General features: G+C 47.1%; 7 protein-coding genes across 7 annotated transcripts; 4 read left to right on the top strand and 3 right to left on the bottom strand.

The window, feature by feature from the left end:
• Positions 1 to 1,439: 1,439 nt before the first annotated feature.
• Positions 1,440 to 2,483, top strand: N7510_000109 (uncharacterized protein; the record flags this gene model as incomplete). Its single annotated transcript, XM_056972039.1, has 1 exon — positions 1,440 to 2,483. The coding sequence occupies one exon, from the start codon at positions 1,440 to 1,442 to the stop codon at positions 2,481 to 2,483; it is 1,044 nt and encodes a 347-aa protein (XP_056837156.1).
• A 2,033-nt stretch (positions 2,484 to 4,516) lies between these two features.
• Positions 4,517 to 5,266, top strand: N7510_000108 (uncharacterized protein; the record flags this gene model as incomplete). Its single annotated transcript, XM_056972038.1, has 3 exons — positions 4,517 to 4,639; positions 4,696 to 4,823; positions 4,876 to 5,266. 3 exons carry the CDS (start codon positions 4,517 to 4,519, stop codon positions 5,264 to 5,266), a joined length of 642 nt encoding a protein of 213 aa, XP_056837155.1.
• Positions 5,267 to 6,414: 1,148 nt separating this feature from the next.
• Positions 6,415 to 6,928, top strand: N7510_000107 (putative integral membrane protein; the record flags this gene model as incomplete). Its single annotated transcript, XM_056972037.1, has 2 exons — positions 6,415 to 6,714; positions 6,776 to 6,928. 2 exons carry the CDS (start codon positions 6,415 to 6,417, stop codon positions 6,926 to 6,928), a joined length of 453 nt encoding a protein of 150 aa, XP_056837154.1.
• A 2,553-nt stretch (positions 6,929 to 9,481) lies between these two features.
• N7510_000106 (S-adenosyl-L-methionine-dependent methyltransferase) lies at positions 9,482 to 10,577 on the bottom strand (the record flags this gene model as incomplete). Its single annotated transcript, XM_056972036.1, has 4 exons — positions 9,482 to 9,594; positions 9,695 to 10,006; positions 10,088 to 10,177; positions 10,259 to 10,577. 4 exons carry the CDS (start codon positions 10,575 to 10,577, stop codon positions 9,482 to 9,484), a joined length of 834 nt encoding a protein of 277 aa, XP_056837153.1.
• A 2,676-nt stretch (positions 10,578 to 13,253) lies between these two features.
• Positions 13,254 to 14,947, bottom strand: N7510_000105 (uncharacterized protein; the record flags this gene model as incomplete). Its single annotated transcript, XM_056972035.1, has 3 exons — positions 13,254 to 13,787; positions 13,840 to 14,363; positions 14,728 to 14,947. The coding sequence occupies 3 exons, from the start codon at positions 14,945 to 14,947 to the stop codon at positions 13,254 to 13,256; spliced, it is 1,278 nt and encodes a 425-aa protein (XP_056837152.1).
• Positions 14,948 to 16,960: 2,013 nt separating this feature from the next.
• Positions 16,961 to 19,283, bottom strand: N7510_000104 (GMC family oxidoreductase; the record flags this gene model as incomplete). The annotated part of the gene is made up of 3 exons (XM_056972034.1): positions 16,961 to 17,691; positions 17,867 to 18,855; positions 18,910 to 19,283. 3 exons carry the CDS (start codon positions 19,281 to 19,283, stop codon positions 16,961 to 16,963), a joined length of 2,094 nt encoding a protein of 697 aa, XP_056837151.1.
• A 650-nt stretch (positions 19,284 to 19,933) lies between these two features.
• N7510_000103 (tautomerase family protein) lies at positions 19,934 to 20,383 on the top strand (the record flags this gene model as incomplete). Its single annotated transcript, XM_056972033.1, has 1 exon — positions 19,934 to 20,383. One exon carries the CDS (start codon positions 19,934 to 19,936, stop codon positions 20,381 to 20,383), a length of 450 nt encoding a protein of 149 aa, XP_056837150.1.
• Between the last annotated feature and the right edge of the window lie 1,498 nt (positions 20,384 to 21,881).

The following is a 21,881-nucleotide window of genomic DNA, read 5'->3' as shown; positions in this document are numbered from 1 at the left end:
ATAACGTCGAGTCTCTAGATGTATTCGTATCTGCAGTTAAGCTGTACTTTTCTAAAAGAGAACTAGTAAAGACATAGCCTCATACATATGGCAGTTAGTCTGAGTATAGGTTCCCCGGCGGCTTATGGCCTACAGCGTAATTTTTGTCCAAACCGCCTTTTCGCCTTATAGGCCAAATTATAAGCCTCCCAGGCCCCCTATTAAAGCCCCCTAGTTATAAATATTGTCCGACTTGATTCTATGATTGTTGCTAATCAGCCACAACAGGCTCCGCTAGACGAGCAACAAATCATACAGAAGCCCAAGGAGCCCGCAAACAACTAGTGGTACTGCGGACATGCTAGCACATGCAGAATTTCATGAACTCCTGAACCAACTAACACAAGCCTCCTCTCTGATGCTTCCCTCTTCCTTATGAGCGATCGGGCCGGTCCCGACACGGTATTCCGTATGGCTTTGTGGCGAGTTAATGAGTGCAATCAGCGGTGAGAATTAAGAGTATAGCTGATTTCTATTCTTAGAGTACATTTACGTAGTCTAAATACTGCTGTCGCCTGACATTCATGGTCTGCTCTGATTTGCTCCGTCGTAGCACTTTGTTGGACCTTATTCTGGTCCCCATCGAGGCTCGTTTCAGCCTCCGTGCGTCCCGTTCTTAACTCATGCAAGGTACCAGCTCAGCCAATGAACCTAGAACGAATCTGGGCTAAGAGCGCCTATACGGGAGGCCTAAAAGGGGTAAGCTCAGCCTTTGATGTATGTAAAGATCCTTTGTTAGGGTGATATTTTCCTAGTCCTGTCGGGATAAGGGGTTTTAGACTTTTGGAACGCCACTCTTCCGGGGGGGGGCCTGAAGGATACGTCCAGCTTACATTTAAAATTAGCTTCATTTAAAGCGAGATGGCCTAATCCAATTGATCCATGGCCTAATAAGATCCCTATTCGAATGGGCGGATGGATGGCCTTAATTCATCCTTTAGGATCCCTGCAAGCGCATCCTTCTTAGGGTTCTAGTTGCCAAGCCACTCTGTAGAAGCCTTCAACCAAGTGCTTTCAGCGTAAATTACCGTTGATATATTGCTTATCCAGGCGGATTGTTCTATTATCTACGGGCCAGGTATTTTGGTACAGCAATCTCCCTGAATACGTGCAAGTCCTTTAGGCCGGATTTCTTTTATGAAGGTAACAAATACCTGCCTGCTGCCAGTAATTTCTTTTTTAGTTATTCCAACTTCTCGATTATAGCAATAGTAGGGATTTTTTTCCTACCGATTGCGGTGGGCTCATCTGATTTGTGCACGATCTACAAGTATCAATCGACTACTCTACACGTCGCCATGATTCGATTTCAATTTCTGCTTATCATAGCCCTTTATGCTATAGGGTTTTTGGGCTCTTCTCTCGTCCAATGTGCACCTATAGTATCTCCCGATGTCATAATGAGTGACGCCCTTGATGGACAGCTGTCTTCGTTCGTGTGGACTGACGAGGTGCCGAAGGGAAGCCGAAGAAGTGACGTGTCTGTGAGGAGCAGTGGACTTGTGGCGAGGGGATGGTTGAGCTCCTTACAAAAGATCACCACAACTGCTAAAGAAATCGGTTCCGCCGTTAAAGGCACAGCTAGCCAGATTGCGAACGCAGTTCAAACCTCCAAAGATCTTCTTTTGGACTTCACAGGCCTAGCATCAGACGCCAGATCCGCGACAACAGCAATCAAAGAAAAGGCACAGGAGGCCATCACCAATATCTCTTTTCTCCCAACAAACATCCTCATGGGTCTAAAGGATGAGACCAAGGATCAACTCGAAAAGACATTAGGAAGCCTGACCCAAAAGGTGTCGAACAAGCTTCCAACCATCGGAGGACTGGATACCGTCGTATCGGATGCTCTTATACATTTGTCCGCGACTGCTCTAAACAAATTAGAGGATGTGGCAGACGCGCAAATTGCCAAGCTCAACGCGACTAGAAGTCATGTCGCGGAGAACATAAACAACCTGTTCGAAGCGCCAGCCAACTCCATCAATTCATTCCTCACTGATGTGGAGGAGGTATATCTCAAGGATTTGACGAATTTGGCCGATGAGTACGCGACGAAGACCGATGGATTCTGCGATATTCTTGGAAAGTACATCGATGCCGTTCAAAGTGTCGAGAACGCAGCGAATGGCGATTGGACCGATATCAACAATGCAGCCAAGGAGATCAGCTCCCTCGTCATTTCCTTTACCGATGCACAAGACCGCGTGGTTGCGGCAGAGATGTCGAGCGGGCTGCCGGAGGAAAGCAGGATCACTGTTAGTGTTTTTACGCAATTAAGTGATGAGCGAATCGGCTGGTTGAAAACCTATATGACTCTTCAGGTGAAGCTAATGAAGAGGGACGACCCGGAAACTGAAACTACTGTGGACGTGATAAAACGCATTTTGGAGCAACAGGGTGAGGATACGGACGATGGTGATGATGATGATGATGATTGCTAAGTGCGGCCTATATACACTCCGTTGACTCAGAGCGGTATGAGGCTCAGGTTGCGATACGCTATAAATGTGTTTTAGTATTACCGAGAACCTGAATGAGGATGCTATTTCTATCATGCAGCATGTTCGTATATATGCCTGAGACCTTGGACCTCCCGATGTAGCGCATGTCCCACGCGATATGGCTACTGAAGAGGGTGGTGTAGCCCAGATATTATGAGTGGAAGTACCAGAATCACTTCAAGGTTCAGGAGTAGGCAGGAGTATCAAAAGGAGCATTCTCTTTGGCTATAACTAGAAGAAAGCTTAGCGCTGACAAGGCACACAAGGCGTCCTGGAAGAAAAGTTATCTTGTTTAATTTAATGCTATACCAACATTCTGAAGCTAGCCCCCACTAGATCTGAGTCCTAGGCGTCCTGCGGAAAAAGCTAACCCTGGGACTTTGCTCCAATCCTGCTATAATTCACAATAATGTGTACTAAATCATATCCTTGGGCGTACGACTGTTAGCACGTATCCTTATATGGAGTACACAGGGGAAGTAGAGATGTTTTGGCTTGGCCGAGAGTGAGAATTGGTATGCATTGTAAGTTTCTTTGTCCCATTTCACGAGCAATCCAGTTAAATTTTCAGCACACTACAGTGTTTCCCACTGGTTTTCCATCATATTATCTACACAAGTGTCCACAGATAAATGTCTTCTATTTATGGCCACAACTATGAATCTACCCGGAAGCGAGGCGCTCAGGGCTCTGTTAGAGAAAGGTGGAAATTCGTCAAACACCATTCATGATGGCCGGTCGACTCAGGGGAGGTCGTCGGACGTCACAGCAGAGACCTGGAGAGAGATCATGGAAAGGAAACGAACGGGTAGTGAAGTTGTATTGATCATGATCTCCCAGAAGGGAAATCCTATCTATCTACGGCGGTGGGCGCTGACACCTCAGGCACCCACCCATCAATTCAGAAAGTGTTGTGACCAGATGGGTCAGGATTGATACATATGTCCTGGATCGGATGGCATCATCCGTGAGACCGTGAGAACTGCTCATGGGGCATCCCCATTGACGGGCACACGAAACCCAGTCAGGCCTTTTGTGTCAGTCAACTGGATCTCCACCTCAACTGAATGATTTGGACCCCTGCAAACCTTGTTATAAGCGAGTGGTTGGGGGCCTAGTTTCCAGTCAACCTCGCCAGCGATAGCGAATATCCTTAGCTCACGCACGCTCCGCATCTGGGTGTTGGCCTGAAAGTTCTGTCAGATAGTAAGATCAGCAAGTAGGACGACAATCGTTTACGATGTCTGTATCGTTCTCATAGAGCTAAAGCGAGATCGTGCGTCGAATATTGCCATAGTATGAAGTATAATAATATGAGACTGGGAAGACATATACACAGTGGTATTAGATAGCTGTTTCCATACATTGCATCTATTACAGATTTGTGTATGAAATCAAGTGCACAATATGAGCGTAAAGTCCCAAGAAACCCTTCTTGTTTACAAAAAATAGACACAGTAAGTAGTTTAGTGCTACTACTGTGGTTATGGGTCTTCGAAATGAGAACCTGAATAAAATAGACCAGTGCAGTGGACATTACCCAAAATATGCTTAGCTGAAACCTGCTTAGTTACGTGATATAACCACATAAATCATATTATTACAGAATTGGCAAAACTTCTAAAGCGAAGCCTTTCCCCTTGGACGCCTTGTTGGTCTTGCAAGAGTGGGTCTCAGCTGGACTTCATTCTAGATCTTGGGGCCCTAAACCGCCCCACGTTGTGCTGATGCTAATTACCTTCTATTATGTATTTAAATATCCGATATTTACCATAACCGTCCTAGTATTTAATGGCCCAGCACAAGATATTCTGCCCCCAAATTAACTAGAAACTAGGCGCCCACACCTACTACATATAGAGCAATAGAGAGCAACGTAATTAAAAGTTTGTCTGCTCATAGAGACGCAGGACTTTTTTCCTATTCCCCCTCAGCTTCTTTCTCCACTCATTGAATTGAAATCTTGCGACAAAATGCTCTTCTCTGGAGCCAAGATCTTAAACTTGGGCTTATCCATTCTCAGCTGCATTGCGGCTAGACCAATCTACCCCCGACTCCCTCCAGGACAGCTCATCGGATACCGCACTACGCGTCCAGTATGTTGCACATAAGGGACCATTCAACCCCTGAATATTTTTCTAACTGTTTAAAGGCCCAAGCTGCTAAATGGATTAAAGCTGGAACTGTCACGCCCGATGACAACATCAATGGTATCCAGATAGGCGAGGGTGCCTACACGTCTCCCGTAATTGGTGATTGGATTGGAGCGCCAACCTACCAGTTCGACCCCCTTAGCATGTCTTTTACTCTTCATCATTTTGACTTCAAATAGGTACTGTGCTATCTCAGCTGATTCTAATGCTTGGAACGCGATCTCTAAGGCCTGGATTCCTGAGATTGGTCCTGATGGAAACAAACTATGGGGAGATGAAAGCCAGCTCTTCGCCCAAGACAAGTATCTTGAAAGACTGGGTCTTGATCCAGCTAAGACAATCCGCATGTCTTTAATCGATACGCGGCGCGATAAAGACGAACCTCTCGATAAACTCGATAAACTCCAGATGGTTATTCCAAATACATTGACTAATTTCAAGGGAGGTGGCTTGAATCTAAAGGTTGAATGCCATCAGACCATCGAGGAATTTGATGATAATACTCCTGATATCGATTACTACTATTGGAAAAATGTACATGGTGAACCACAGTACCCGGCCTGCACCTAACTGGCAAATTTGAGAGGAGATTGTCCTATAGTATACCTTGGCTTGAGCGCGAAATATCATATGCGTTTTTCCACAGATTAATTGGGGGAATAGGAAAAAAAGTCCTGCGTCCCTATGAGCAGACAAATTTTTAATTACGTTGCTCTCTATTGCTCTATATGTAGTAGGTGTGGGCGCCTAGTTTCTAATTAATTTGGGGGGCAGAATATCTTGCAAGTGAATATGAGCGTCTCGAAACCCGGCCTCGGTTAGCAAACGGGGCAATTCTAAGACCCAGTCATGGCGTCCACCTGCATGCGATGCGTCTTTGATTTCTTGCAACGCAGGAGCGTTCAAAGATGGATCCACTTTTTTAATGCTCATATTCACCGTATCTAGTTCATCCCACTGGAGATAGCCGCCTGGCTTGAGCAATTGCAAAAAACGACGCAACACGGGCATAGGGTCTATTCCAGAAAGTACTAGGACGAGAAGTCGGACGTACGAGAGGTCGTATTTGGCCTCAAAGCCCGCGGGCACGTCCGTGAAAATATCCCAAAAATGAAGATTGACATTGGTGGGAAACCATTTCGGGTGGGGGGCTTGAGTCAAATCTATATCGAGCCCGTCGATTTGGGAGTGAAGGGATTGGCGGGAAACATCAATCAACCACAAGGCAGTCCCACAACCCACATCAACGATCCTCTCGAGATCGGTGGGGACAGAAGGATGAATGTGGAAACCAAATACTTGGCGCTAAAGGAAGTGTTGTAGGTTCAGTCTGACCAGAGAAGACAGGCAGAAGTTGAATATGTTACTACAGATGACGGATAGGCATTTTTTATGATTGATAGACAGGGAGTTATTTGTAAATAGTCTCAGAAGTTGATTTTGGTTTCGGCTTTGGGGAAGGGGCGGTAATATGATAATTAGGCTGAATGTTAATCATTAGGCCGAGTCGAGCCCTTATCGGCGGAAGCGGTGACGATTCGACTACTATGGGGCGGGCATTTCTGAACTTTAATTCAGAGGAACTTATAACCGACTGATTAATTCCCATATGCTGACTACTTTCTACTAGAAAATTATCACGGATTAATTCACCCGGCGTCGGTGTGCTATGCTGCACTGTCAACCATCCCTCGGCATTCCCTAAAGAAAACAAGACAATGTCTTCGTTGACGCTAATAGCTCTGATTCCTCTCCTGAGCAGCGCCCTGAATCTCGGCGTGGCTATTGGTGGTTATGTCACCACCCTTCCTTTCGCGGACGAACGATTTCCCGCATCTGCTATTGCAGTGTGGTTTGAAGTCTTTTTTCTTCCGGGGTTTGTCTTGGCTGTTACCCTGGGATTCGTTTCACTGGTTGCAGGCGTACGTTTGTATCGCCGTAGTCCCAATGCTGCTATGATACGATTCACGTTGGTCGGGCTAGTGTTCACAGTGGTCCATTTCTGCTTCGGCAACTCGGTATGTCCAACCTCTCATTATGAACCTGAGCTCCCTGAAAGTAAGTGTCTAACCTTTTTAGGTCCTCGGGTATATGGCTCGAATACTGAATAATCCTCCTGATGCGCGAGAGGAGATATTGGGATGGTTGAAGCTTCATGCAACAAGGACGTTAGTGGCCGATTTACCGGCGTTCGCCGGTTTCTTGGCATGTTTTCTTAACACGTTGGACTAAACCCCTTTGGAGACAACGGCCGATGCTTGTTGGTACTTGGCTGGTGAGGCGACTATATGCCAATTCTTGAAATGTCGGTCTCTTTCGCACAGAGGCAGGAATGGTTGAGACCTGACCTTCTGGAACTTTGGCAATTCAGTTTCTATCACGGATTTGAAATGATCGATCATCAGCGCAGATAATCTTTAAACAAAACTGATATCGGAGAACCATCCGGCCAGTATGCGGAAAACGAATTCAATAGACTTGAAGGAGCCCTTTAGTTAGATCGTCTGCGAGTAACGCCATGTTTCTAATTAGCCAGTATAACACTTGTTGGAACATGTGTGTAACGCTTAGTTCATATATTGAATAAATTTGAAGGTAGTTGGAAATAACATACCACCATCCATGACAAGCGACCGTGCAGACCCAATAGAAAGGGTATATGAGAGAGTGAAATAAAATTTGACGAGCATATAAAAGATGACGATATAATTCACCACTAATACCAATTTCACAGTTCAAACCACCATGTTCAAAAAAGATTTTGCCCAAGGCCACTTGGCATTAGCGTAGTTATATAACCGTTGAATAATACGTACAACAAACCCGAACAATATCTAGAAAAGAGAGATGATAGAAATCAGGCATACCAAACACAGAGCAGCCTAGCTCTTTTCTGAGTGGTGAAGGATCCCATTTGCTGAAGGTCATCGATGCGATCTAAGGAAGAACTCCAGCAGGCGGTAAGCGGCGCCCAAAACGTACAGAGGGATTTCTGTAACCAAAGTAAGTTAGTCCTCGATTGATCAGTTTTCTTTGAATTGCAATAGGTCACTGATAGACGGATCATTGATTTGAATACGTGTCGAGCTGAAGTGGGTACTGTAGTATGATTCTGTTCTACCATGCCGGCCGCAAGCAAGTATACGAGATGTAGTGTCCGGCGTGGCTTTCCGCCAGTTTATATAAATCTTCTAGCCTTGCACGCTGAAGGTCTCGATGAATCGTCTCCAGAAGTCGTTGAACTGATTGGGCGAACGATCTCCTTCTGGAACGGCGGAACCCGGCGAGTAATCGGTGATAACGGGCTGGTCAATATAAACGATGTTAGTCAGCTTGCCCTGGTTGCGGTCTTCCCCAAGCTCCTCCTACTGTCGTAATCAGTTATCCATCAGATCTGCAGATATGGTCTGCAGGTTTGTGGAGGTTGGGCTTGCCCGCTTTGCCTTGGACACAACTCTTTCAGGAAACGCTAATTTATCAGGCTACCGTAGAAAGGAAGCAGCTCTAGTGCAGATTTGCTATGCATTTCCTGTATCATTGGGTACGTTATCAGCCCAAGCTCAGGAGTCCCTTCGGCGAAGTCGATAATGGTTGGTCGGATTGTATTTTGATACAATGGGAGTAAGGAGGTCCCGCCACGATGATATATCCGGGCCACTATGATATGTGCGGATTGACCAAACGGAGGGTGACAGAAACGGATTCTTCATGCTCTTCAAGCTGAGCGTGCATAACCTCGCCCATGATATCTGCAACAAAGTCTTACTAAGACCGAAATTAGCAAACTTGGTTACATTCTGCTTTCCAGAAAGGGTTTTGTCAGCGAAATGAGCGACTTAAAACCGGAATCCAATTAAAACTTGTCAGCATTACCCAAATTCTTCGGGATGCTTCCAAGGCTTCTCGAAGTCACCATCAAGGCGGTTCTCGTTCCAAACTCCCTTGCTATCGCTTGGTCCAGCAATCTGTCCCACAAACAGAATCGTCGTTGGCACATAGTAGCAGAGTCTATCTGCAATGTACTTGGATCCTGCATATTCTTGATTTAGGACTGCGTCGGGGTTTTAATCAAACGTTCTGGCGCTGATGGGCCTTCCATAGATAGACTCCAATTATGTATTATGCCAATCGAAGATACGAAGAGGAAATGGGAGTGGAATCGGCCGCGAGCGCTGATATCAAACAGATTGCGTTCCAGTCATAAACTGCTGGAAGGCGATAATCGAGCAGTCAAAGTTCACGCTCCATGTATTGTGGATGATGATATCGACCGTTGTTCCATAGATCGTAGTGTATGGTATCATGGAGGCCGAGGTGTTCATCCCCGGGCACTGTGCGAATAAACTCGACCCTATAACCGTCCCCATGCCAAGTTCTCAGGCCTCTTGGCCAGTGGTTTCACATCTGGTTTCTTTCAGCATCCTTCGATCTATTTAAATCATATATATTTGCTACCGGCGGGTCATCCAGGGGGATGTTCAAGATATAAATTCCGAGAGATCTGGTGGATCCTTTAAGTAACACAACATGGTTTTTGCTGTTGCTGGAGCTGATGGAGGGTCTGAAAGGCATTGCATTTTGCGCGCGTTGAAAATGAATATTATGACAATCCCTCACTCCCTCCTGTTCGCGAATACGATTAAAGATGAGCAGGATTGTTGAAAAGTAATCGAAGTTAGATTAGTGCGTTCAAATCAGAGTTCAAGAAACAATTCATGACGCGTATGGAGCAGACTGATATGGGTTGTGCCTCCCTTGAAGACAGAGTTCGGACCAGACTGTAATTCACGCTAACATAACTTCTAGAACGCCATCTCCGTCCTCCTTCACCCATTGTCCAGTGATCTTCAGCCCCGCTTCGGTCAGCAACGTTTCCCATTGCTTCTTGGTCCTCTCCACTGGAAAATCGAACATCAGTATACAACAGAGATTTAAAGAAAATGGAGTAAGCGACTGTGAGAACCTATGGAAGGTCATTCAAAAAAATCGGGGCCATACTTGCAGCGAATCCGATCATCAGGATGAAGTCCAAACCAGCCGTAGGCACAGGAAGAGGTCCAGCTTCTGGAAGCACGTTCTCGATAATGATTAATTTAGAGTAGTCCTTCATCACAGCTACGAGATTATATAGAATGATTAGGGCCTTCGGGTTGGGCCAATCGTGTAGCACGTGCTTCAGGAAGTAAACTCGCGCGCCTTCGATCGGTTGAGGTTTAAAGAAGTCGTGTTTTATCACTTCGATTGTTGGGTGGAGGCTGCCCTTTGGGATTGCATCGATCACATCTGATTGATCTTGAAGAATCAATCGACCTTTAAAATTCAAAGTCAGCGTTGTGTTCAAGGAGAAACGTTACAATTTAACATATGAGGGAGCTAGAAAAATATGTATACCTTTGGTATCTGGGCATCGATCCCGAAATAGCATGAGATCATGTCCAAATCCGCCACCGATATCCACTAACAATACCTCCTGCTTACCAACTGCACCGTTACAGATAGACTCTTCCATAGGAAACATCGAGGTCCATGGTGGCCGATTAGCCCTATAGTCAGTCATCATACTATGGAACTGGGAAGCTTCGCGAGGGTGTTCCTTCCACCAATCGAAGCAGTGCAACTTTGTCTGAAAGGCATATTGGAACGGGCAGTCGAGCTCGTCCTCCACCGCTCGGTGGTTCGTCTCTCGAATGTAAGACGGAAATCCAGCCCCACCGCGGTAGCCCAGATCAAAACAATGTTTGATACCGTTGCGAAGCGCTGGGAGAGTAAATGTATTTGAGAGTGACGTCGGCCCAAACTTAGTCTCCGGCCCAGCTAGCTCGACGAACATTCGGTTCGCTGCAAGGACTCTCATGATTCGCACTACAATATGATGGGCCATTTAGACTTGAGAGGTAGTGATACGAGATGGCTCGGAGCTCACATAGTAACAGAGGATCAGCTCCAGTACTCTGGGCAAGCTCGCTGGCGGTCTGCGGCCCGGCAGATTGGATCAACTCAAAGACACCGAGGTCTGCTGCAACGTATGCACATGGTAAGAGCGCGAACTAATCATTTCGCTCATGTTAGCACTCTGGTGCTTGATATATGGATACGAGACATGCCGAAAAGCATATATCAAAGGCCCTCTCGGGAGGAGTTTGAAGAGCTTCCGTCAGTTGGCGTGCCAGCAAAATTAACCTTAGCCTTGTCTCTCTATCTTGAATTGAGAGGTCAGCCTTGCTCAATTGTGCAATGAGGTTGGAAATATTGTCGGTCTCGGCATTTCCTGCCATTTGTCGACACAAGGAAGTACTACACAGTTTCTGTGGAATGTCGTGAACGTTGCTATAAAGGATGAATGGATTTCGATAGCGTGGCTTGCGAGAATGCAGATTTATACCCGCGACTAAAATATGAACTGTTATATATACAGGTAGTCCAGTAAGCATTATCTGAGCCCAGGGAGGAGTAGAAGGGTTCAATTTGGTTTCAAGCTAAGACTCGTGTCTGTTAGTCTGGCGACTATGTTCGAAACGTCCCTGCGCCCCAGATGCAAGTAGGCCGGCGATAGCCAATCATTTCCGAGGAACCACACCTTGGAGATAATGTGGAGTTGTTTCTAGCGGTAAGTGGTCAAGAAACCTTGTCTGTCCGGTGTACCGGGGTCGGTCCGGAGACGGTTCGGAGAGGTTCGGAGAGGTTCGGAGACGGTTCGAGGATCTGGGTTGCCGCACTTTAAAATATTTGGCAAAACTTCCCCGCTTCGCCATCGTCATTCCATATTTCACGCTAACATCCTGCACGTATCTGCAACATATTGTCAAGAATTGGAATTCCTACAGGCCACATACCCGCCCACTGTAGCTGGGCCCTCACCAGCGAGGACCCGGCTCAGTCTAATAGTCATTTCCCCCTATCAAAAGAGAATTGAAGCTATTTACAAATATCACCCCCCCCCCCCCCCCCCCCCTCCGGGTCTATCGATAGTATAAGGTGGCTGGCCGTCATCTCCATTGACCCATCCAAGCTCTGCCTCTCTTCTCTGATTTTCCTGCTCACTAATTTCGGCGCGGCGCTGCATTCCATCTCCCACTGTTTAGCTTCACGTTTATACTTCCGCCTTTGTTTCTCAGCCTCCACAATATCCCTATTTCGGATGAGGATATTCGAATCCCCGACTCGTAGAGAACCCCCTCTAGATGACTAGCGCTTAGACCTTTTGACATTGGCCTGCTCCCAGGTCTCTTGGTAGCATATGAAGTGGTTGGATACATATGCCGCTAGCTGGGCCTGTATAAGACTTCCCCCTATATCTGCTCAATCCGACGCTTCAATTTACTGGATTCGGGGCTAGCATTATCTGGGAAGCTCTCCCTTACCTTTGCGATGTTTTTTGTAATTTTGCGATAGCTGTTAGTAGGGAATTGATCGTAGAACTTGAAGCGGGGGTGGTGTTTCTCGTGTTTCTGGGTCCCCTTCGACTTCCCCTTTAACTTCTCCTTCTTTCACCAGGCGACTATAGTTGAAATCCTACTGTAAAAGTTTATATTCCTCGCCCCTATTATAGACGACTAGGTCTGGCCCATTACCTGGTCGAAGTTCTTAGCAAATGACCTTAGGATTGAAGGGCTAAAGTCCGTAGTGTTTGAAGGCATGCCATACGGCTGAAGTTATAAAAGTCTACATCCGTATATGCGAGAAAAGGCTTGGAATTGAGAGGTTAAAGACGGCGAGTAAGATTTTCTTGTAGATGGTCTATTATTGAAGCCGCGATAAAGGTCTTAGGTTGTGAGCCTAGGTTTAAGAGAAGGTGGGGAATGATTGATCTTGTAAGTGGGTCGCGACAGAGAAGATTTGGAGTGTTGAAGAACTGAGGAGACATACATGGGTCGTTGGCGTGGAGTGGAGGTACAGAATGGATGGATGGGTGATTGACCGTGTGCACTGAGGAAGGCCAAAGCCCACACCAACCATTACAGGCGTAAGTGGATGAAGAGCAGACCAAGCGCTATGTCGAGCCATGGTAGCAGATTTCGATGATTTTCGCCTGTACCTAAGTCTTCTTTGCTTGTGGTCATATAAAGCGGATTTCTAGATTTATAACATTCCCCACCAAGTGTTAGAAACACAAGAATAATCACATGATTATAACGAAGGCAGTTTCCTACCAATTTATAGATAATTGTACGGATAATATAATACATTTATTGTATGCGACTTATAATTTTCGCAGTGGCCAAATACTTTTAGTCAATTATGCTACGAGCCAGCCGGGATTATTTGACCACATTTCGGTCCGGGTGTCGGCTCCTGGCATGATTTGAAAGTTTTTTTGAATTTTGGTTTACCACGGCTGTTGAAGGCTGTGATTTGCATCTATCACATGTGATTTGACGGTTGTGGGAATTTCAATAGTTGCAAATAATGCTCTGCAAGGTCGCTCACAGGCTTTAGAGCCTTGAGAAAGGTGACAAGCTTCTGCAACTCAGTCTCATACGAAACCACCGGCGAGCTTTTTCGAGCAAGAAACTCTGCGGCGGAAAACACGGGATATGGTGATAATGGATGAACCTATCTATATTAGCCAAAGTAGATTGGCAGAAACTTCATATATGCAACATACCTTGAAAATACTTAGTTCATCTACATTTTGGGCCAGATTGGCGATTTCCCAGGCCGCAGTTCGCGACTCTTCTTCATATGCAGGCATGGATTGTTGATTAATGCTTTCGTTTGGTGAGGAATCCAGGATCTTGCAGAGATAGATAAGAGCCGTGTAAGCCACCATGTTCGCGAAAAGGCGCATAGGATCCGTCATATCTGAAGGCGATGACAACATCCGGGATCTTCTGAGCTTTTGTGTTAGGAGTGCATGAAGCCACTCATGGCGGTTCCAAAAACCCCGTGATAAGCTACTATGGAGTGGCTCTATGGCTGCTTGCTGTTTATGTGATAGACAGCGTCCACAGATTGTAACATATACTATTAATTCGTTGAAAGCGGGGACGTTGTACCCAGAGTCGGTAGTAATTGCTTCCGAAAGAAATCCGCCTAGGCTGGGTTCACCGTTTTGAAAGTCAGCTTCAGCCGCAGGAAGTCGAGTGCATATCTGGAATATCTTTAATATTTCGTAACAACCCGAAACTGCGATCGGCGCATACCACAAGTTCGTTGAAAGCTAATGGCCAGTTGTTCCGAAGACCCACCAGGCGATCGAGACAATATGCCATCCAAAATGTCCTTCTCTTTTCTTCTGTCTCAGTGTTGGCACGCGGAGTTGCCTCGGCATCGTTTGTGATCTTCTCCACAGCGTCAATTCTATGTAAACCCAATAGTTGTATCAATCGACATGCGCGTCCGATGCTCATCCAGGCTCGCCGGTAATGAGCTCGGATCAATTCGTAGAACGCAACAAGTATCCATGCTTGTGCTTGCTCAACGTCAACCGAGTCCAATCCAGTACCTTGAATCTCAATATATTCAAGTTCTTTTCTTGCATTCTGGTAAGTCGCTAGAGAAATATGTTGATACTGTGCTGACAGAGATGCAGCTAAGGTCCGCATAGCAAGTTGCAGGCAGAGCCGGGAACGCTTGAAGTCTCGGCGATGAGACCAAGAGAGGAAGTGACGTCTTTGAATCAATGGAGTAAAGGGGTGAACTCGTTCAAAATATAGCTGATTCCTGTCTTTTATTAGAGCATTATTCGATATTTTGCTATAGCTCGGTATATTCATTGCTCACAGCTCTGCACTTGTGAAGTCTGATATCAAATCTGCCCCTTCCCTGGGTGCTGCAGGTTCTTCAGCGTGGCGTCTTGACGGTGATTGTGCGCCGTGATAAAGAAGCGAGATGGTATTGGTACCTGAGCCTGCATTCACATCCGCCATGGTTGTATCTACTTCACTGTCGAGGTCGACTTGTGTACCATCTTGTGTGTCATCATGTACAGCCAGCGCAACTTCGCGTTCATTCAAGCGGTGTTGTAACTCAGCTATGGTTGTGCAAGGGGTTAGAGAAAAGCTTTTCCCTTCTGACCAAACCTGACTTACCAGCTTTGATCCGAAGAGCTCTAAGGAGGCCTTTCTTTGGACCTCTCGCTAGGCGCTTCGTGTTGACTTTGCAGGTGATGCCTGCTTCGATACAAACTCCGCATTTCGGATCCTGACCGTCACAGCGAAGCTTTCGTTTCCGACATTCATCGCAAGCTAGTTTGCATCGCCCACTTGGAAACCGTCCGTTCTGCTCCAGACTCAAATTTGCCGGGGACATGCTGACTCAAGTTTTCACCTTTCCAAAATATAAGCGTGTACAGAAATCAAGGTGTTTATAACACAAATTGACAAGGGTGCTCTCAGATGCCGTGGGTGGGGCTGGGCTTTGCTTATACCGCCTTCAGGGTGAAATTATAATAAGCTTCCACTGAACCTCTCCGCAATGACCCACACAAGATAAACCCTTAAACTGGTCGCCGTCCGCTACCAGCCAGCTGTCCTTCGATTCATTATGATTGGCTAACTACGATAGACTGACTGCGGCGCTTGAATCGATGATACAACACTAAAGTCTACTTGCCACATCCTCCGTCTTTTGACCCTGCTCGGCATTGCTCGTGATCCAGCGGTCCGTGACATCCTGGGATGGACAGATGGAGAATAGGCAGTTGCAGAAAGACCAGTGGAAATTGTTTCAGTAAACGATGAGACATGCGAAGAATATGGCTGTGCGGGTGTATTCGGATCTAAGACGATCTTGGGGCGGCGATAGGACGGATTCGTAAGGATGCACGCCCCTCGGATGGATTGGGATGGTGTAGTTGATATGTTGATAGCAATGGAGCAGATGGAGGGACAGGTCGCACAGCGACCAAATAAAGAACTGGTGGGGCAGTGTAAGGAGGTGGAGGGAAAGCATAAGAGCGGGGGTTGAGTTGGGAGGGTCAAAACACTTTAGTGGACGTGTAAATCCTGACAAAGATTAGATGGCATCATTGCGTCAATCATCAGGAAAGGACACGGACAGGCATAGCGACCATATAATATATCATGGAGGGAAACAACCGGTAGGATAGAGTAGTCGAAGAGGTGATCCCAGCACAGAGACGACTCTGGATCTGACGGAGGAGAGCAGGTATGGCATAGATAGCAGAGTACGCGGAAAATGCAGCAGTATACTTGAATAAGAAGGCATGTAGGCGCGACCAGCAAAGGGAGATATAGTAGAGGTGCGTAGCAAAGTATGCAAGAAAAGGACGGACAGGGAACGACGAATAGGTGGCGTTGCACTAAGTACCGACATTAGGACTGGGGGAACAACAATTAGGGTTAAAAGAGAACAGAGCTAGTAAAGTAGCCAATATCAAAGCCAAATGAGGACAGTCGCAACAGCAATCAAAAGTGAGCGTGGCATGAAGAAGCAGCGAATGAGAAGTCATTGTTTGGCTAACAGAACATCATAGATAATTTGTTTTTAATAGCAAGGGTATTTCGTGTTACTGCGATCGAAGGTAAACCTTTCCTCCCATTTCGTTCGTTTCATGCTACCAAAATGACCGAGACATGAGCTTGTTGCTTATTCCTAGTATATTTAATATACCTGCACCTCAGGGCCTCACCTTAGTAGTTCTCGTCGCTTGCTTAGCACAACTAATTGACATTTAATCACGTAGGTGGTTAAACTAGGGTGTTTCCAGGGTTAGTCCCATCGACGGACGAGCTCTCACGATATAATCAGCAGCGGGGAGCTATCACCATCACAGATGGCACAGGCTGTGGCTGCAGCAAGCACACCTTCCTAAGAAATCCTCTGCTTGCCAGCGTCAAAGCGCCGCCACGAAGCACCACGGTGGTTGTCCCGTAATCTCCTCGATCACCTGCTCGAGACGCCTAATTGCAATTTAATGAGATAGAGATATTTCTGTGCAACGAATCTAATGTCCAAGTGGCAAAATCTACAACCAAAACTAATGAAACGGGCGCTTATGCACACTCAAAAGACCATACTAATCAGTAGAGTACATGCCCCATTTCGAAAAAAAAAAAAAAAAAAAAAAAAAAATTCCTCAACTCATGTAAGACTTTCAAGAATTAAAGGCTAGTTCTGGCATACTGAAAGAAAAAAAGAACTACGTAATACGCCCGCGCAAAATATGCCTATACATTACCTGATTAGAGATCTCATAAATAAACTACATGAACACGGCGTAACGCGATTGATACAAATACACACTTTTGAAAGCATTTACCCACAGCTGGGCCACCATGTTCCCTTCGCTCCGCGATTCCCCTAAACCCGTGATATGTTCCGACTGGCCCAGTCCGCAATTGCCATGTTGGTCACCATCGGGTTCACACCACTGGCACTCGGGAAGACAGACGCATCCACCACGTAGAGGCCCTCGGCGCCCCAGACCTGGCAATCCATGTCTACCACACTCGACTTTGGCGACCTACCCATACGACACGTACCCATTTGGTGAGCGCTGCCGAAGAAGGCCCGCTCCGGGTTCAAGGGCGATTTGCGTCGGAGCTCAGCAATCCAGCCCTGTAGGGTAGCATCATTGGTGCCCTCAGGAGCTTCTTGGTTGGAGGCGTTGGGGCGGATGAACGGCGGCATGTCACGGTAGGTCGTGTGGAATTCCTTGGCGCCTGAGATATATGCAATTTTGGCTGAAGCGATCAGTCCCTCCACGACGTGCTTGCGATCAAATGCAGAGACGGCGTAGTCGACACGGACACGTCCATCCGCTGGGTCCGGATAGACACGCCCACCATCACGATCCCTAGTAAGGGTGATGAAGCTGGTGCTATGGTTGATGCTAGCCGCGAACAACTTGTAGTCCAATCCGTTCCGCCAAGGGAACACGGGTATCCCCAAGGACGGCATCATCGTTAACCCTTCAATTTTCACACCATGTCCACGACCATCAAGGTCCTCAAACTCGTTCACCACCGTTGTCAACGCAGAGCCCTCCCACGGACGAGTCTCCTCGTCAAAAACAGCAACAGCCATGATAACTATGAAGAAAAATAAGCACTGCTTGATAAAATCTGGAGCGTAAACACTTACGAGGATGGATATGTAGATTTCGGCCAATTTGTGAGTTCTTTAAGCCGCTCCGCAATAATAGCAGTGGGCTTTGCAAAGTACCGCACGACACGACAACTCTTTTAGCTTTAATAATCAACTTACGTCGAACGGCTCCCTCGCCGCTCAGTCCCAAAAACGAATCTCGCGAGGTCCAGGTTCCTTCCACCCCGGATGCAACCCGCCTGCCATCAACCTTGTTGAAGAGCACCTTGTCGGCGCGGAAGCCCTCGACAAAAGTTGCCCCGGCCTGCGCGGCATCAGCCAGCCACGTTACAGTGGGTCCATTCTTTCCGGTCGAGGGACATCCTAACATGCAGTAACCACAGTAGTGTTCGCTATTGCCTGTGTTCTGTGGAACCGGCTTGGCGGCATAGCCTAGTTTGCGCGCGCCTTCCAAAATAACGTTGTTCTGGCGGTTGTGGCGGATATGCTCGGTGTTCACCCCCATTCGATCGCAGACGCGATCAAGGCTTCGTTGGAACTCAAGCGAGGTGAAGAAGGGCAATCCGGTGTTTGCCCATTCCTCTCGGACATATCCCTGTGTCTGCAAGGATGCAGACCAGTTCACCGTGCCGCCACCTCCCCAGGTTGAGCCCGCTAGCATGGCCGTGCACCCATCGTCACTGATGACGGCGCCTCCGGCCTCAAACATGCTCACAAAACCTTCGTTAGGCGTCATAGGAAAAGTTTTGGTAGTATATGAGTAGGACTTCTCTACTAAGAGCACCTTATTTCCTGCTTCGGCTAAGTTCTTCGCGGCTACGGCGCCACCACAGCCACTGCCTACCACCACGACATCAATCTCGATAGTCTCTGGCAGGTCTCCTGGTGGGAACTGCAGAAACTCGTATGGGAACCCGTCGCTGGGCTTGCCATGAACTGGGACACGTGGAATCCCGAGTACTAGGCTGATCGTCGGGCTAGTAATCACCCACGATTTCTTGACGATCGCAGTAAGTACCCGGTAGATGACTCGCAGAGGGGGTAATCGCGATGTATCCCATCCACGAAGGATATTTTCCCGGACGGCCAGCGGCTGCTGGTGGATTAATGTAGTCGACCCAGTGAGGATGAATGATCCAGCGTAGGTACTATTTCAAAATTTAGTAGACAATCAATTGTAATGATAGGTTGCAGTCACTCACTTGAGCGCGTTTAGAATCAGCCCAAAGCCGCTCCGCCCCTCCTCATGCACAAAATTGCCGAAGATGCGCTCGATGCAGGTACGGAAAGCTGGATTCGACGAAGCATCTTCTTTCAAATATTGAAATGCAATATTCGCCGCATCAGGTCCCGCAATGGTGGCCTTCAGCTTTGATACGGCAACATCCCACTCAGCTTGCGAGATTACTCTGTCATTAGATGACCTAGACGTGAAAGGGGTGCAAATGGACGGGATTATTGCATCTGCCAGTGAGAATAATATCTCCCACTGCGTCTCCGAGAAGTAAGAGGTTGCAGGTACCGGAGGTAGGGGAACCTGCTGCGGCACGTAGGTGGCGACAGCCTGTTCAACCATGACTTGCCTAGGTTCGTCCGGTAAAAAAGAAGCTTATACAGGGCCAACAGTTGTCGGGCAAAGGAGGGATGATTGGGGAGCAAAATGAGGCAGGGTAGCCAAGCAGGTGGAAAACATCGCCATTGCTGGAGCTCAGAGATAGCGCGAAGCACTATATAACCGCGGTCGTGACAGCTTCCGCATAAGCATCTGATCAATTCCCGGGTCAACTAGACCACCCTTCTCTACAATGGTCGGGTGAACTGGTTCGAATGTTAAGTTGAGTTTCTTCAATGGTAGGTAGGTCTTGTCGACCAATTAAAATGTTGGTTGTCGGGGAGCGTTATTGTTTGGTAAGTGGCCTAGAAACCTTGCCCGTCCGGTGTATCGGGTCGGTACGGAGACGGCACGGAGACGGCTCGGAGGCAATTTTCTTCTTTCTTCCGCGTATAGCATATTCAAGAAGTATTAACGCCACTCCTCCGCAGGCTTAGAAATGCGGCTCTTAATTTAAATATGTTTAATGAACGCATTCCTCCCGCAAGAGAAGAGGGCTATGAATCTTGGTATAATATTATCAACCATATAGTATCCAATCTCTTATTTATACACATCGTTAACCTGTCATCTGGCACGATAATAATTATTAGCACTTCCTCCAAACCGTTACGATGCCCCTCTGGCAAATCTACCATCCAGACGGCACCTTTGAAGATGCTGCGTCCAAACAAGCCTTGTCTGAAGACATTACAAAGAGGTATACGGGCATTGGCCTTCCTGCGATCTATGTGGTGGTCCAATTCATCCAAAAGTCCAAGAGTGACGTGTGGGTTGGTGGAAAACAAAAGATAAACAAACCATTTATTCGTATCGTCATTACCCAAATTGCTGTCCGCTTGCCTGATGATGACGCGGCGTACCAAAGAAGCACAACCGCAATCGACCAACTCCTGAAGCCTCATGTTGCCGAGAAGGGATATGATTGGGAGTATCATGTAATCGAGACCGAGAGAAGGCTTTGGAAGATCAATGGCATGATCCCTCCACCAAGGAATAGTGAGGAGGAAAACAAGTGGTTTACCGAGAACTCACCGGTGCCATATGAGGGAGCCTATGTCTAGTTCACTCGGGGGATGAGTGCACTTGGGGATGAGGTCACTTGGAAATGGTATACTCAATATCAACAAAAGCAAGCAGTGATGGCTCCGTCTGTGCATGTCATGTTATGGATATGGTCCATCATCAAAATTTACATTCAGCGCGAACTCCAGCTCTGCCTTATTATTAACTCACTCGAGCATATCCCTGGTTAGCATTCCAGACCCTTTCGCCAGCCTCCTTGTAGATTATAGTGGTACCGACCTCTTTAGTTGACCTTAGTATCTTGCTAGCTCATTTCATGCCGATTAACTTCGTTTCAGTTGGTTTGGGTGTGTTTATATTTGCGCGTTTGCATGTTCTGACGAAGGGTTCGAGCTTCATGAGTTCCAGCTTTCGAAGGCAGCTTGGATGTCGTTGGCAGCAAGTTGTTACATGCGGCGACCAGATAGCTTGAACGCGATCCGGCCGTCATAGATCATCGACGGGATCAAGTCTGCTCGGATGAATATCTAGTACCCGTTTGCCGTTTAGTTCCGTCAGACTGGTCTTTCTGGCTGATGGAGTCGTATCATTCGCGTTCGACGGGGTATGTGACTGAGTTGGCGGTGCTAGAAGAAAAAAAGGTAAGAATGAAGGGTTTAAATGAGCAGGATGAGAATCCGCTGAGCTGGGATCGCTTGTGGGGGGAGCTTGTGCTGGTTTGTTGTTTAGAAAAGTGGTGTCATCCACCAGATGATAAGAGTGGGATGGCTGCTATTTTTGGGAGGGTTGGGATTAAGAACATTACTTGGTGAGTATCTTTCTTCTGCCTGGGTGATTAAGTCAAAATTCTGACTGTCATGTATATCGGTGGCTATCCGTTCACACTGAACCTCTCACTTACTCGAGCAGTAAGCTAGAAAGTCCTAAAACGTTGCAGTGTGGTGCGAGATCACGTTCGCGAACCCCGGTGCAACCTTTAATCACTTCCAGGATGACAAGGAGTTTTTCACGTTCAGGGACGATGTTGGTCAGATATACATGAATAGAGCACGCTGACTGGGCTGGACTGTGTTTGTTGATGATAGGGAAAGCATCTTTGAGACGTATCGTCAAATAGAGAGACTGGACATAATGCCACAAACCTAGGTGGATGTGGCGCAATCTTTGGCATAATTCTAGTGGACGTGTCTTTTAATCTTACTGTCTTGGTTCTGCTGCCGTTGTCTAGACGAGGGCAGAGAATAAGAGCTTTCTTGAGAGTGTTTAGACTGGTTGCACTTCAACCTCAAAATACTGGAAAGATGATGGGTGGGTGCCTGAGGTGTCAGCGCCCACCGCCGTAGATAGATAGGATTTCCCTTCTGGGAGATCATGATCAATACAACTTCACTACCCGTTCGTTTCCTTTCCATGATCTCTCTCCAGGTCTCTGCTGTGACGTCCGACGACCTCCCCTGAGTCGACCGGCCATCAAAAGAGTAAGGTGAGCCTTGGGTTCACTGACACAATCATTTCTTCTGACAGGGAAGGGTTCCT

The sequence above is a fragment of the Penicillium lagena genome, assembly GCF_028827675.1.
Source record: "Penicillium lagena strain IBT 129212 chromosome Unknown utg000001l_segment0_segment0, whole genome shotgun sequence".
NCBI classification, from domain to species: domain Eukaryota; kingdom Fungi; phylum Ascomycota; class Eurotiomycetes; order Eurotiales; family Aspergillaceae; genus Penicillium; species Penicillium lagena.
This window is presented reverse-complemented; position numbering and strand designations above follow the sequence as displayed.